The 15,899-nt window shown below is 43.2% G+C and overlaps 4 protein-coding genes across 5 annotated transcripts; all 4 read left to right on the plus strand.

The window, feature by feature from the left end:
* Nucleotides 1-202: 202 nt before the first annotated feature.
* dnajb1a (DnaJ heat shock protein family (Hsp40) member B1a) lies at nucleotides 203-2,563 on the plus strand. Its single transcript, XM_077734522.1, has 3 exons — nucleotides 203-826; nucleotides 1,356-1,939; nucleotides 2,313-2,563. Exons 1-3 carry the CDS (start codon nucleotides 616-618, stop codon nucleotides 2,541-2,543), a joined length of 1,026 nt encoding a protein of 341 aa, XP_077590648.1. The 5' UTR covers nucleotides 203-615; the 3' UTR covers nucleotides 2,544-2,563.
* On the plus strand, nucleotides 2,559-7,257 carry LOC144208592 (uncharacterized). Its single transcript, XM_077734521.1, has 7 exons — nucleotides 2,559-4,770; nucleotides 4,925-5,890; nucleotides 5,964-6,058; nucleotides 6,183-6,230; nucleotides 6,305-6,523; nucleotides 6,592-6,943; nucleotides 7,011-7,257. Exons 1-7 carry the CDS (start codon nucleotides 4,749-4,751, stop codon nucleotides 7,100-7,102), a joined length of 1,794 nt encoding a protein of 597 aa, XP_077590647.1. The 5' UTR covers nucleotides 2,559-4,748; the 3' UTR covers nucleotides 7,103-7,257.
* An 800-nt stretch (nucleotides 7,258-8,057) lies between these two features.
* On the plus strand, nucleotides 8,058-11,596 carry LOC144208384 (serine/threonine-protein kinase pim-3-like). Its single transcript, XM_077734198.1, has 8 exons — nucleotides 8,058-8,472; nucleotides 9,112-9,864; nucleotides 10,081-10,175; nucleotides 10,251-10,298; nucleotides 10,389-10,613; nucleotides 10,696-10,873; nucleotides 10,947-11,120; nucleotides 11,245-11,596. The coding sequence occupies exons 1-8, from the start codon at nucleotides 8,418-8,420 to the stop codon at nucleotides 11,334-11,336; spliced, it is 1,620 nt and encodes a 539-aa protein (XP_077590324.1). The 5' UTR covers nucleotides 8,058-8,417; the 3' UTR covers nucleotides 11,337-11,596.
* Nucleotides 11,597-11,654: 58 nt separating this feature from the next.
* gipc1 (GIPC PDZ domain containing family, member 1) lies at nucleotides 11,655-15,869 on the plus strand. Of its 2 annotated transcripts, none has more exons than XM_077734199.1 (8): nucleotides 11,655-11,877; nucleotides 12,207-12,684; nucleotides 12,759-12,944; nucleotides 13,018-13,198; nucleotides 13,572-13,684; nucleotides 13,754-13,835; nucleotides 13,915-14,051; nucleotides 14,688-15,869. In XM_077734199.1, the coding sequence occupies exons 2-8, from the start codon at nucleotides 12,391-12,393 to the stop codon at nucleotides 14,733-14,735; spliced, it is 1,041 nt and encodes a 346-aa protein (XP_077590325.1). In that variant the 5' UTR covers nucleotides 11,655-11,877; nucleotides 12,207-12,390; the 3' UTR covers nucleotides 14,736-15,869. The 2 variants fall into 2 exon arrangements, with proteins under 2 accessions (XP_077590325.1, XP_077590326.1); XM_077734200.1 differs by having other exon boundaries at nucleotides 11,656-11,877; nucleotides 13,915-14,098.
* Nucleotides 15,870-15,899: the final 30 nt, after the last annotated feature.

Consider the following 15,899-nt stretch of genomic DNA (forward strand, 5'->3'; position numbering starts at 1 on the left):
TGACTTTTAAAACAACAATGAAAGCTTTTATTTATGAGTTTATCACTTGCAGACGACTAGTAAATCATTATAACAAGAAACAAACGTGTGTTCATTGGCTACGAACCCTTCCACTTTAAACTATTTCGTCGTCATTGGAAACCAATTTAACCAAGTAGATTTTTGACATTAATAGAGAAGTTCAACCCACTTCCTGCTTCGCACACAAACCCGGAAGTAACAAGAGCGAATCATTTCAATCCGCGCTCATCCGATACAGTCTGAAACGCCAGCTTCTTCCAGAAGTTTCTTCCTTGCGTTTGGCTGTCTGCCTGTCCTGGGCGACCCCGGGTCGTCGCCTCGGTTCGGCTCGGCTCAGCTCATTCGTACCCCCCATTCAACTGGCACATATGACGCCCGGTGCTCGTTCAAACTGGGTGATACTTTCCACCCCGACTTTGACGTGAGGCGGACATTCAGTTCGTGTGTCCAGTTCAGCCGGCCCTCTCCCTGTAGCTAGCTGGGTAGCTAGCTGTCAAACAAGCTCCGCTGAGACACGTGAGTGAGGTGGCGACTGCTCCATTTGGTATGTCAATTTTTATTCGAGGCGTGGGTGAAAAGTGAGTGGTCGCCGTTATGGGAAAAGACTACTACAAGGTGTTGGGAATAGCCAAGGGCGCGTCGGAAGACGAAATTAAGAAGGCGTACCGGAAGCAGGCCCTTCGTTTTCACCCAGACAAGAACAAGTCAGCCGGTGCCGAGGACAGATTTAAGGAGATAGCAGAAGCCTACGACGTCCTCAGCGACGCTAAGAAGAAGGATATTTACGACCGTTATGGCGAAGAAGGTAAGTGTCTTGTTTTAAAACGAATGAGACCCAAAAATGTGAATGTGCTGCTTCTGCTGCACGGCTGCAGCTGACCAACCGAACTTTCCAGAAAGAGGCAGAAACCAAACGATTAGGTTGTTGTTGTTTGACCTGCCAAATTGATGTAAAAGCATTTATTTGTCTCTTTGGCTTCCATAAATTGTCACTTTACATGCAGTAGAAATAACGCGTGAGACAACATATGACGTCATCACTGTGCTATGGATGAATGCGAGTCAACGCAACGCAAAATCGGCCATTTTGTTAGAAATGTATATATTTTGCAATTATAATCAATTTAGGAAACGACACAACAGCTATGGCAACATACAACATAATTTAAATATTATTGACAAGCAAGGACAATCTATCTAAAATAGTTGTGGCATTCAGAAGTGTGTTCAAAGCAATTTAGTTTAAATACCAATTATTTCATGCTAACAAAAAGCCTCAGTGTTAATAAAAAAGGTAGCAGAACTGGTCATGACGACTTTGTTTCCTATTTCAGGCCTTAAGGGTTCCACCCTCGGCGGCGGTGGTTCCCACGGCGGCCATGGCGGCTGCCCGTACAACTACACTTTCCACGGCGACCCCCACGCCATGTTCGCCGAGTTCTTCGGAGGCCGCAGCCCTTTCGACCACTTCTTCTCCCAAAACGGCAGTGGCGTGGACGACAGCGTTGACCCCGCCGACCCCTTCGCTGCCTTCGGGATGGGCGGCTTCCACCGGCCCTTCAAGTCCCACCCGGGTGGGCCACGTGTGGCCCGCGAGAAGCAGAAGGACCCACCGGTGGTGCACGAGCTGAAGGTGAGCCTGGAGGAGGTTTTCGCTGGCTGCACTAAGAAAATGAAGATCTCCCGCAAGAGACTGAACCCCGACGGCCACACCACGCGCAGCGAGGACAAGATTCTGTCGGTGGACATCAAGCGAGGCTGGAAAGAGGGTACAAAGATCACTTTCCCACGCGAGGGCGACGAGACCCCTTCCAACATTCCCGCCGACGTGGTGTTTGTCGTCAAAGACAAGCCTCACCCCGTGTTTAGGAGAGAGGGCTCCGACATTGTTTACCCTGCAAAAATATCACTCAGAGACGTAAGTATGCTACCAGTACTAGTGCCATTTTTTGTAGATTTATTATTTATTTTTTTATTTAAAAAAATTCTTTACCTATTTTGTTGAAAAATTCATAAACTGTGGACACCAGGTCTTAATTATAATTATCTAGATATATCTTTAAAAAATATATTCATTCAGTCAATCAAATTTTAATGAAAATAAGAAAGACAAAAACATGCTTAATTTAAAAAATAATTGTAATTTTACATTATTTGACTCATTGCCTCTAAAACACAACTACAGATGTTCGATTCATTTAAATTAGGAGATGCTATGTTATGCTATGTTATGCTGTGCTAGCATTGTGGCAGCTTTTGGGTTAATTTTTCGTCGGTATCCCTTTGTTCAGGCCCTATGCGGGTGCACGGTCAGCGCCCCCACGCTGGACGGGCGCACCATTACTGTGACGTCGCGGGACGTGGTCAAACCGGGCACCAAGAAACGCATCACCGGCGAGGGCCTGCCGCTCTCCAAGTGGCCCGAAAAGCGAGGAGACATGATCCTGGACTTCTGCGTCAAGTTCCCGGACAAGTTGGGCCAAAACACTCGTGAGGCACTCAGGCAGGTTCTCCCGCCGTGACCCCCCCCCCCCCCCCCCCCCCCCCGACCCTCCTTCTCCGCGTCGTTGTTCAGGGTGCTGTTCTTTTGGTTTACTTTGAAACTGGCTCTAAAGAAACCCCCTCAGGGCTGTTTGGCTTCATTTTGAAGACAAAAAAATCGGCTACAATGTCTTAACGCAAGACGGGAAGAGTTTTTAAGTCCTCGTTTGAAGGAGGAAAACTAGCGTTTTCATTTTTTTGGGGGGTTAAGAGTAAAGAAACACTGCTTGGGATTTTAGATTGCTTCAAAGCACAGACTAATAACTAAGAGTGAAACTCAGTATTGGTAGTTTTGAGGTTGCCCTTGACAACAACAAAAATGGCAGTTTTAATATTCTCATGCAAATGGTTTCATTAGCTGAGGGCTAAATGAGTTTTGATTATTTTATCCCTATTTTAAATGGGATGTTACACTGCACCTTACTATGCAAGTTCCACCCACTTTGTGCTTCCTACGCATTCACTCGCCAGTAAGGGCAAGATTTTTTTTTGTTTTTCCGACAATTTAAAGTGTTAATTAGGGCTGGGCGATTATAGGATCGGAAGCGTTGATTAGAAAAGGGGGAAAAACGTAGCTGGATCTTGCTCGTTTGCCGTTTTATTTCTAAATAAATAACATGGAGCTGATTAAAACGTGGCTAGCTAGTCTGGAATTTTTGGAGAGTGTTTCTAGATAGTTATTATACTTAAATGAAGGTGAACGTTAAAACTAAATGAGTATAACAAGGAAAGTTACACTTGGCTGACAATAAAATATCCAATTTCGTTCTGCAAAAGTTAGAGAAAATTCTTCCACTAGTTCTCTTCAGTGCTGCCTCCCAGTGGCCAATATGGGCACTCCTCTAAAGACTTTTTTAGTGTAAAAATTACTGCAAATGCAATGTGGGGTTTTATTTTTCTAACATTTCATTTGTTTTAATTAAATTTGCATGTTTGCAATTTTACGTTATTAAGGAAAATGCATGATTCAAAGAATTAAGTTAATTTTTAAAAAATCATTTCTTAAGGGTGTCTTAATTATCCCTTAAGTGGATGATACTTATTATTATTATTGTCTACCTCCTAAAATACCATAATTTGTGATCCATGGTTATTTTTTTACAATTTTTCATTGTTGAACACTTTATTTATGACAGATATCTATATTTGAATGAAGTTTGAAAGAGGCAGAATATTCAGTTGTCACTTTTACTTCATATGTGAATAAAATGTTTACGCTCTAGTTTCTTATATTGTCGTGGCAGAGTCTTGAAAACAACTAGTACAAAAATAGAAAAAAAAAGTATTTTTTTTGGCAGATCGCCCAGCCCGAGTTGTATTATTTACCAGACAAAACTTTGGTAATAATTCGGTTTTAGTTCGGAAACGCAAAGGTTTTTCTTTACGTGCCAAACGTTCGACATGTGTGGACTAGGAATTTATGTTTTTAATATATTGTGTTATGTCATTAAAGCACTTGTTTGACTTATTTGGGGTTACTTTTAATTCGGGTCCCAAACTCACTATTAATGGACATGAATCAATTTATTACTGTGTGGATTTTGCATCAACATGACCACCTGATTTAATTGTAATTTATTCTCTTAAAGTTCGCCATGTGAACTTAAGCAGGTTTGTATTATTGCATTCAAAAACGTTTTATTTTCAAACATAGACCAGACGACAGAAATAGACAGTCTCGTTCCCTCTTTATGTCATAGTTGTGCTTCTTTTGATTTATAATTGGGCACAGAAATATCGCGACTGAATTCTCGGTCGCCATCTAGTGTACAATTCTTACATTACATTTCCTGAATTGACTCCACATGTTCGTAATCCCAATCTACATTGTAACGGTTGCATGAAAATTTTGAAAAAGCAGTTATGATGCTGCTTGAATTGAGTTTAATTGTTGTTGCCCCACCCGAATGAATATCCTTTGGTGGTATTTTAAACGCATATACGAGTCTAGTGAGCCCATAGGTGACGTCACCTCCAGTCTCACTTTTTGGGCTTTTGTCGTGTGGGTCATTAAAAGGAGGACAACGTTGAGATTTATGACCACATAACTGACGACATTCCGATTCTCACTTAATTCTAAAGCTAATATATTTGATATAAAGTAATGCTGCGTGAACTAAAATAAAAATTAAAAAAAATAAAAAATACAAAAAACATGCCAGTTTAACTTGGCCATAGTTGCAAACATGGATGTCAACCTCCAGCCTGGTGAGTTCAATTTATTTCTGTTTAATATACATTATTTTCATCACTTTGTATCATCATATTTCCAGATTTAAATGAAAGCTAATTGTACATCACGCAAATGCAATTGTCAGTTTCTACAAAACTGAACAAACAAGTTCATAAGTTTCTTTTCCAGTTGCAAGTGCCAGAGAATGCATCTCCTACACGGCTAACCGTGGAGCCAAGGACCCCAAAAACGCCATTTTAGGGCGTCGGGGGGTCCCGACCAAGAGACGCTATGACCCATCCTTCACTGAGGAGGCCGTGCCGCTAAAGAGAAGCAAACATCTAAGGCTCCAAACCCAGCTAAGTGCCACCAAAATGTCTGTGAAGTCTTCACGAGCTAAAAGAAAGAAATGCCAGAGCGGCTCCAAACTGGAGCGGGTCAAATCCACCAAGTTGTCCGCCAGGTCCGGACCACCCCGAGGACCCAAACAGAATCCCGCCCCCAAAGTAGAAAGTCTCTCAATGAAGCAACGGGTCAAAACTACCAAGGCTTCTCTAAAGTTAAAGCCCACAAAAGGGACCAAGCGCAAAGCTGCTAGCAAATCAGAAACGCTGGTGAAAAAGCAGAGGTTTGAGACCACCACCACGGTGTCCGTGAAGATCGTCCCGGAAAGTCGTTCCAAATGGAAATCGAGACCCAGACCGCAGACCCTGGTGAGGAAACAACGTCAAGTTAAACCCAAAGCACAAACCCGGATGAGAAAGCACCCGTGTCCAACAAAAGCAGTCAATGTAAGGTCGCATAGAAATAAATCCAGGCCGGGTATCCTCATTAGGAAAGCCAAAACCAGAACCAAAATGGAGACCCTGACCCGGTATCAAGCAGATAAGGTCACCGTGGACCGGCAGGTTTGTAATCGAGCTGCTAAAAGACAACTGGAAGTCATTACAAGGAAAGAAAAATGTAAACCCAAATCCACCAATGGCATCCTGGCATCAAGGACTAGGACCGTCCTGACAGCCCGAGGAACCAATCAGAAATGCAACACAATACCAGACACCCTAACAAGGAGTCAATGGCTCAAAGCCACCCAGATGTCTATGGCTCACCAGGCGGAAAAACGACTCTTACCCACAACAACAACAATTTGTCACGGTAAGCCCTTAACAGATAGACGCACTTGACTTAACCGGGTTCTAACTAACTTCAATTTTTGTCTTCTTACCAGACTCTCTAGACCACAAGTATCAGCAGCTAGAGAAAATCGGCGAAGGAGGCTTCGGATCCGTCTACTCCGGTTACCGTAAAACGGATTCTTTCCCTGTAAGTACTCCAGTTCGCCTAGATTCCTTTCTGTATTCTTCCTGGGCTTTGCGTGGGTTTTCTGTGGGTACTCTGGCTTCCTCCCACATCCCCAAAACATGCAGGCCATCAACGTGTCTTCTAGGTGGCCATCAAACATATTCCCAAAGAAGAAGTCAAGATCATCCCTCTGGTAAGAGGAGAGTCAACACTGTATATATTTTGTTTTGTTTGTTTTGGCTGTTAATGTGATGGATTATCTGACAGAACATCAAAGGCAGGAAACATGACGTCCCCCTGGAGGCTTTGCTTATGCTGCAGGCATCGTGCATCAAGAACGCCGACGGCAAATCGGCCGTGGTGTCCCTGCTGGATAAATACGATTTTGATCAAGAGTTGGTGCTGGTCATGGAGAAGCCGGCACGTTCTGTCGACCTCTTCACCTACATCGCCAGGTGTCGCCACTTTAAGGAGAAGGAGGCTAAGGTAAGGGGTGCCGAAGCCGTGGCGGGATCTCCGGATGAACCTCGCCAATTTGTCTACTCATTTGTCAGAACATCATGAGGCAGCTGGTGGACGCCGCCATCAAAATGCACGCCGTCAACGTCTTCCACCGAGATCTCAAACCGGGGAATGTTCTCCTGGAGGTCACTTACGGCGTCCCGAGAGTGCGCGTCATCGACTTTGGCTGCAGCTGCTTTGTCACCGAGGAGCCTTATCACGACTACACCGGCACCCTCTCCTATGCGCCTCCCGAGTACGTCCTGAGGGGGACGTACAGGGCGGGGCCTACCACGGTGTGGCATTTGGGAGCCATGCTTTTCGAGCTACTGGCTGGCAGTAAGCAGTTCGACACGCTTCTCTTCATCTCGCAGATGTTACGGCTCAATCGGGTTCTGTCTCAAGGTATGTTTGGGTTGCCGGGCGGATCGCCAAGTGACAAAAGCTGACGTTTTCTAATGTTTGTCTCCAGATTGCAAGGATTTCTTGCAGATGTGCTTGAACCGTGACCCCAAGCAGCGGGCCACCCTGGTGCAGATCCACCAGCACCCGTGGCTCGTTTAACCAAAAGGCCACTCCATTTGGACTCTGGCTGAAACGCACTTTGACTTTGCGGGATGGGGTGCCGCAGTTTTCAAGAAATGCTTGTTGTTCATGACGTCGATTTTGCAACGGTCTCGTGAAGGAGCAAAAGAAATTTCAATAAAGTTTTTCATTAAAAAAAATACAACATATTGCATTCTTGGAAAGCAAATATTTGAGCAATTGAAACTCTCTGATGTCTAAAATTAGTTTCATTACAGTGAGTTACATATCTAAGTATAGGGTTGAAAATTAGAACTTTTATTATAAATGGGGGAAAATGCAAAAATGTGATATTTTTACCCAGTGAATATAATAATACCCTTCACTTGTATTAAATAAGACTGGGATCAAGCTCCTGGACAGCTTGCTGATTGATTGATCATTTCATTCAGGTGTGGTAGACGAGGGTGATATTGACAACAGACTGGAGAGGAGACCCCAAGGACTGGAGTTGGAGACCCCTGGTCTACAGGTATCAAATCTAAGTATAATGAGCTGACAAATTTGTATGAATATAAGTTGAAGTATTTTATTATCATACGAGATTTAAATCTTTACTACGAAGTGCACAAATAGTAAATACTGGGACACGGGAATGCTACCAATCAAAACACCTTGTCATGATTGCCATTACCTTCAATGGCCCTAAAATAACATCGTTTTTCCATAAACTTTTTCATGAAACTAAACGGGGATCATATTGTTTAAAAGACGTCCTCAAGATTATGAAACATTGGCTGCGAAATCACTTTCGCCCCAAAATTATTCAAAAACAGCAACAAAAATAAATAAGTAAACAAATGAATAAACTCAAATCCCAACGATGGTCTCCAAATGCCAGAGGAACGGAGTGCCGTGAACGCGTCCAAAACAGTGCCAAACTCCAAACCAAGAGACCCCCCCTCAACGCCCCCTCCCTCACGTTTGGGCCAAAGAGTCTATGTTAAAGCAAGTGGTCGCCACTTGATCGCTTTGATTGTAACGTCAACAATCGAGCACGGGGCCTAAGCGCCTAAGCGCCTAAAGCCCCCCGATGGCAGCGCCTTTCCACCGTGTGTGCAGTCGCCAGCGCGTGTCACGGCCGTCGGGCCCTTGTTCGAGTCCCGGCAGGGCGCATAGGTGCCTTTGACGTGTTTGTGATCGCAGCCCCTTTATGACTAAACTCCAGCACGCGCAAAGCACAAGCCTCTAAAACACAGTCTCGGCATTATTTGCAAAGGTTTACTCGCCGCCTCGCTTTTTTGCCCCCCCACCACCCGGGAAATGAGCACCGTCGGCAGGCCACAACGGCGACATGAATGTGGACAACTTCCAGGCTTTTCCGTTCGTGCCGGCTAAATTCCTCCCCGGTGAGTTCGAAGAAATATGGCTCAGATCTCAAACAACTTGCAAATCGCACACACGAGATCGAACATCGCGAGAGACTATTTGATTTGTAGTGTTTCATCCCTTCCAGACAAACGGTCAAATTTCGACATGGGACGTTAATTGCATGAGCAAATTAAGTGTTTATAACGTTGGATATTTATTTTTCTAAAGTTGCTAAATTATGTTTATCTTACAAATACCAAAAAAAATTATACATGAAATTCCAAGAGCACAATGCACTCATTTCAATGGATGGCCTTTCCTTTAGTTTTTCTAGAATTCTACTTTCATAATAGATAACTTTAAAAAATATGTATTTATATATATTTATTATTATTATTTTTAATTATTATTTTCAACTGGATCTTTGAAAAAAATCACAATTTTCTCTAAAAATAATATTAATATACATTGTATGTGCCATAAGCCTTTTTAAAAAAAAATAACCTCTTATAACCTGGCAACCACAAATCTTTGGTTGCCAAATAATATAATGTTACATTTTGGACTACAAGGACCTAAATCATTTTAACCAGTAAAAAAAAAGACATCATGTAAAAAGATCATTCTTCGTTTTTACACTGATATTACATATTTACTGACCAATTCTTTCCAATTAGTTCCAGATCAAAGAAACTTCAGCCCCTTTATGGAAGGCTGCGTACTTTTGAAAGCTGACAAAAAGGCCGTCAGAAACCGAGCCACGCCCGTCACCAAGTTCTGCGGGACCCTTTCCATCGTCGGCGAATCCAAAACGCCGGCGTCGGACGTGGCGCAGACCAAACGGGAGACCCCCGGCACGTCCCAGAAGCCACCGCCCGTCAAAAGATCCAAGATCCCGCCCGCCCCCAAACAAGAAACGGTCTCCAAAGCGCCGATCCCCGAAGCGGCCACAGTGCCGGCCAATCTGCCGCAGGTCAAACGGACTAGCAAACGTAAAGCGGCCATAAAACAAGAATCGCTCCCGCTGGATCATTACCAACGCGTGGACGTCTCGGCCCAGCCGGTGCCGGCCAAGAGACTAAAACGCAAATCCAACACCAGACAGGACCCCCTGGCCAAAGAACCCACCACGGAATTATCCGTCAAGGCCCTGTTGGCTAAAGTCCTGAACACAAAATACGCCGGCAAACCCGAAGCGGCCGTCGGAGTCAAGAAGCCGCAGGTGGAAGTGGCGGAGGTCTCCGTCAAAGCCTTATTGGCTAAACTGACCACCAAGAGGAAGTCCAGCACCAAAGCGGAAGGTCAGAAGCAAAGCAAGCAGGCCAGGACCGCCACTGCCGCCACCACCGTCGTGCAGAAGACCCCCGCCGCCATCCCAACCGCGTGCCCCTGCTGCCCGGCCGCCGTGCAGCAACCCGATGCCACCCGAGGTGAGATAGGGGGGCTATTATGTACAATTCAGGGGTGTTGAACTCGATTTGCATTGTGGCCAGTTTGTGATTGGCCATCAAATGGTAACTTGATACCCATATTGACTAGTAGGCCAGTTTAAGTGAATTGGATGTCTATTGTTGTGAATGACAGGCAGTCAGTCAATTTTGTGACACCCTTTTTTCATTAATCGTGATTTTTTTTTGCATTCCCAGCCTTGTTCGCACAGAAATATCAACAGCTGGAGAAGCTCGGAGAAGGAGGCTTCGGATCCGTTTACGCCGGTTACAGGAAAAGCGACTGTTTTCCCGTAAGACTTCACTACCAAAAGTCAGCCACACACATATGTCAATTCACATACTCAACATGGCATTCTATCTCATAGGTGGCTATCAAATACATCCCCATAGAAAAAGTGGAAAGCGTTTTTTTGGTAAGTATTTTAATAAAGAGCCTACATTGTGATATAATAGATCCATTTCAATGGAGTTGGTCTACATTTTTTCCTTCTCCTATGTTATAGTACATAAATGGAAAGATCCAGAAGGTTCCTTTAGAAGCTTGGCTCATGCTCCAAGCGTCCTCGTTAAAGAACCCTGACGGGTCCTCGGCCGTTGTCCTCCTTTTGGACACTTACGACATGGAGAAGGAGTTGGTTCTAGTTATGGAGAGACCAGTCCCATCTGTGGACCTCTTCACGTTTAGAACTAAATACAAACTCGGGCCTTTGGAGGAGTACGAAGCCAGGGTAAAGAAAAGTCTAAATCACATTAATTGGAGACAAAAAGTCAAGAAAAAAAAACAAATGCGTCTTTGTGTGTTTTTTCCAGAACATCATGAAGCAACTAGTGGACGCCGCCATCAAAATGCACGCCGTCAACGTCTTCCATCGAGACCTAAAGCAAAGGAACATCCTCCTGGAGGCCACTTTTAGCCTCCCCAGAGTTCGACTAATAGACTTTGGCTGTAGCTGCTTTGTCAACGAAGAACCATATCGAGAATATGCCGGTGAAGTTCTTTTCCCGTCTGTGGTAAAATGGCCGTTTGGCACATATGCTCAACTATGTTTTTTTGGCTTTAGGAACCTTACGGTACGCCCCTCCAGAGTATGTATTCAAACGGCCGTACAAGGCCGGTCCGGCTACCGTATGGCAACTGGGAGCGCTGCTTTTCGAATTATTGGATGGAACCGAACGGTTTGACACCCTCATGTTCCTTTTTAAGGGGCTTACGTTGAACCGGGTGCTGTCACAAGGTAAAAAAAAATTAGAGATTTGTCCATAGATGCCATTTTGGCCCGTATTAGTCAATTTTTCTTCCGTCTTGATGTATGCATAACCTTACAATTTGCAAGCTCAGCAATTTTTGCTTCCTCTTAGATTGCAAAGACTTCTTATGGATCTGCTTGACGTCAGATATGGATCAGCGAGCCACCCTGGAGCAGATGCAGTGGCACCCGTGGCTTCTTTGATATATATATATTTTTTTACCCACACAAAAACACCCCCAAGATGAAGAAAAATGAATTTGGCAGTTTAGCAAACATTTACTCTGCCAATTCATAAGCAACTGATTGGTGTGGGATTTTTTTAAATTGATTTTTATTTGTTGTTTGTTTTGCTTTTTAAACAAAAATCCGGAAGGACATCCCTTATGTTAAAATCTGGAACGTTCAAGTATTTATGCTGGCATAACTACACGAATTTTTATTAAAACTTTGATGTGACGTGACCCTCGTAAAAAGAATGAAATTCGTCATAACTCATATTTCCCCAGTGATCTTGAACGCATCAAGGCTCCACCCCTGACCGGGCTGGAAAGCTAAACGCTAATCATCCACAGCCGCATACTAGCAACCAAACAACACATTTTTATTGCTAAATTGTCTCGTCCAAACCTCGTCGGAATTAACTCAAAGTCATCGGGTTGTCAAATTCTTATTTTGTTGGCAACTTCACTACAGGGACTTCTTTCTAAGGGAACTGGCTAACAACACTTGGCTAAAAACTCGGGTAAGACTTGACTATACCATGTCGTGTGTAACCAGCCTGTGCTCAGCATTAAAAATTAAATTAACTAACTTCAACGAGGACTTTAGTTTCAATATACCTGATCTTATTTAAATTACAAGTCTGCAATTGTGGTCTTTTTAGGACCTCTTTGCTACGCTTGCTAGTTAGCGTGCTAACTGACAAGGCAGGTGTGGAATTCGCAGCTGATTATGCCCAAAACAAAAAGAATAATAATAATATTAATACTCGCATAGCAGCCTAAGGTGCTTTTGCAGTGTTTATGCATCAAAGGGAACTTATTACACGTTGCATCATTGTTTTTTCTGTAGCTAACGGCAACCCACGGAATCACAACTGGACTTGATTTCTACTTCTCTGATGTGTGGATTTGTGGGTCCACTTCCTGGACCTTTAAGACAGCCCTCGAGCTCGTCTGAAGCACTTGGACCCCACTGTGACGTAGACCCACGGCCCCCCAGTTGCTAGGACCGCAGCTCTTTAAAAAAGACCGCCATGCCCCTGGGTTTGGGAAGAAGGAAGAAGGCGTCGCCGTTGGTGGAGAACGAGGAAGCGGAACCCATCCGCGGAGGGCTCAACGTGGAGGGTTTGGATGGCGAGGTGGTGGTGGGCCTGGGCGACGGCGCCACCTCGGAGGGGCTGCCCCCGCCGCCCGGCGGTATGCGGCCGAGACTCATCTTCCATACGCAATTGGCACACGGCAGCCCAACCGGACGCATCGAGGGCTTCAGCAACGTGCGAGAGCTCTACGCCAAGATCGGCGAAGCCTTCGGGATCCCGTCGGCTGAGGTGAGTTGCTGGAAGGAAGGTTTGGAAAAACCCAGAGGAATTTAAAGTCACTCTCTCTTTTCTCCCCTTAATAGGTGATGTTTTGCACGTTGAACACTCACAAGGTGGACATGGACAAACTGTTGGGAGGCCAGATTGGCTTAGAAGACTTTATATTTGCCCACATTAAAGGCCAAAAGAAAGAAATTGAAGTGTTCAAAGGGGAAGATGCGCTCGGCTTGACCATCACTGACAATGGAGCGGGTTATGCTTTTATTAAGGTGAGCTATTTTGGAACAACATTCTGTGGCAAAGTACACAAAATATTGGTAATTTTTTTTAATCTTTCATCAGAGAATCCGTGAGGGCAGCATCATCCACCAGATCCAGGTGATTAACGTGGGCGACATGATCGAGTCCATCAATGGCCAGCGCCTGATTGGCTGTCGACACTATGAGGTGGCTAAGATGCTCAAGGAGCTGCCCAAGGGCAAGGATTTCACCATCAAGCTGGTGGAGCCACTTAAAGCTTTTGGTAGGTGATAAATATAATAAGGGTAAATTTCTATATATCATAATCTAATATATTACTTGATATAAAACAATACAGATTGACTGGTCCTTAATTGTGGCTGTTTACGACCTCAAAATTAATATTTATTTTTCTACTTATATTGGAGACCAATCAAAATTGACTGATTTATTTTCTTTTAGATTGTTACATTTTTCATTAAAAACAGTCAAGAAAAAGAATTCTTAATCTTATTTCAATGCAAAAAGGGTTTTATAGTCGGCCCAATATGGTATTTTCGTAACATGATTAAAATTGACCAAGGATTGTGTATATATCATTATAACGCACAGTATTGCTGTCTTCCATTAATCACTGTCCCCTTGGTTGTGTGCAGATATGATCAGTCAAAGGTCAGGGGGCTCCAGGTCATCGTCGGGGGTCCAGCTAGGCACCGGTAGGGGGACTTTGCGGCTACGCTCCAAGGGTCCGGCTACCGTAGAGGAAGTGGTAAGCTTAAATGGCAAGACTAATGTGTCTTTTTGTTATTGTTGTTGTTGATTTTGTCCTCCATTTCAGCCCTCTGCTTTTGAGGAAAAAGCCATTGAGAAGGTCGACGACTTGCTGGAAAGCTACATGGGCATCCGAGACAGCGAGCTGGGTACATGACAAGGCATTTTTTTTTAATTTAAGTCCCAGTTTAAACAAAAAAAAGAGCTAAATTATTCATTCCCATCTAGCGGCTACCATGGTGGAGCTGGGCAAAGACAAAAAGAACCCCGACGAGTTTGCCGAGGCCCTGGACGAGACGCTGGGCGACTTCGCCTTCCCGGACGAGTTCGTATTCGACGTGTGGGGCGCTATCGGAGACGCCAAGGTGGGACGCGTGTGAGCGCCCCGGGACCGACGGAACCCGGCGGACTTGTACGTCTATGTGTGTGTTCGCTACTCGGAAAAACGCTGCACAAATGTTTGTTTTGGTTCACGATACTGTACACTCATGCTGTTTGTTATTTTCTTCGTGGAGAGACTTTTCTCCAACGATATTCTCAAAAGTGCTTATTTTATTTTTAGTCTCGTCTTCCCGTGGTTCCCACCCATCAAGGAATATTAAGGTCACTCCAAAAATTATCACTGTCCATAGAATTTTTACAATAATCATAATGTAATGATAAAAATGTGACTTACAAGAGTAAAGTTAGAAGTTAATAAGTAGTTTATAGTGGCGGACAGGGTTAGGAATTTCAAAACGAATAGAAAAATTAAAAAATGGTAAAAAAACATTCTGCAAAAAATAGTAGAAATATAAAAACTGAAACAAAACTACAATGAAGGATAAAAAATACACGACTCAGTATTGTTGAATGTACTACAAAATGTGTTACTGCCAAATTGGTTCTCAAACATTGATGCCTTTTTGTCGGCCTATTAAGGATATTTCAACCAGTTTAGTTAGTTTTTTTTTTAAATATATTAAGAATTAGATTTCATTTCAAACATTCATCCATTTCAGGAATTGTGCCAAACTGCTGCTTTTTGGGAACTTCACTGCCACTCTTGACTTCTGCTCGTTATGCAACTCGGAACAAAAAAAGTAAGCCTTGACGATATTTTGTATCTTAAAACGCTCACAAATCAAGTTATGCACTTATTTTTTTCACCATAGGTTAGACATAAGGAAAAATCGCATCTCAATTTCATCAAAAAAGTGTATTCTCCTAAATTTGTGTTATTCTAAACTTACTATTTTCTTTTTTTTAAACCTTAATGCAATGATAATGACTTTAGCTAATAATTTCCATCTGTTGGCTAAAAAAAACTGCAAAAAAAGCAATGTAGGTCAAAAACTAATTTTTTTGTGCATCCACAGTAAACCTTATTTAAATATTACTTTATCCTCAAAAACACAACCAGTGTAAGTTTGGAAAATAATAGTTAGTATGCTTTAATGTTCCTTATTCCAGTAATATTCCTTTACGGGTTTGAACAGTGTTGACGAACTTAGGCCAAATTGCCTAATGTTGACGTTCTCCATTGGGCAGCAAAGTTACTCCCGCGGGAAGATTTTTTTTCCTTGGCTCGGTAACGGTTTTATATTTCAACTTGCATGGCACGCACTTGCAACGTAAACAGAAGTCGTCGATATTCCGTTTTTTCCCGAGACGACAAATATTGTATCTGCAGTGTTCGTTTTTGTATACGTAACCAACCACTCCACTTTTTTGTCTTGCGAGCATGTTTTTGTTTTTTTTTCTCCAAAGCTGCTGTATTTTATTTACAGAGGAAACAAGTGGTGTTAAAAAAGAAATGGTCATGTATAAATTATAGCTTGCCTAGTTGTGTTGAATTGGCACATTCCATTGCTGATAAGGTAACTGCAGTTTTAGTTTCTTTAGCTAATTTATATAAACACTGGTGTTAAGACTTTTAATTATGTTTATTTGGGACAGATGCAGTTGTTCCCTTGCAGTTTTTTATGCTAGTGTTTTCATTTAGGTGATTTGAAAGGAGGTATAGTGTGTTTTCTATGACCCCGTAAGTGGCGTATTTGGATGCTGAAGGAGAATTCTGTAGCTGTTTTTTGTCCATTTCACCCTTTTTGGAGATGATGTTACTGAACATTCATTGACGACCAATGTGACTTTGTCCAATTATAATGCAGTTCTAATCTAAAGCTACGTCTTGCTTTCCATTATGTCGCTTTTGTGTCATTTTTTAGTTTCAC

Source organism: Stigmatopora nigra, chromosome 15 (genome assembly GCF_051989575.1).
Source record: "Stigmatopora nigra isolate UIUO_SnigA chromosome 15, RoL_Snig_1.1, whole genome shotgun sequence".
NCBI classification, from domain to species: domain Eukaryota; kingdom Metazoa; phylum Chordata; class Actinopteri; order Syngnathiformes; family Syngnathidae; genus Stigmatopora; species Stigmatopora nigra.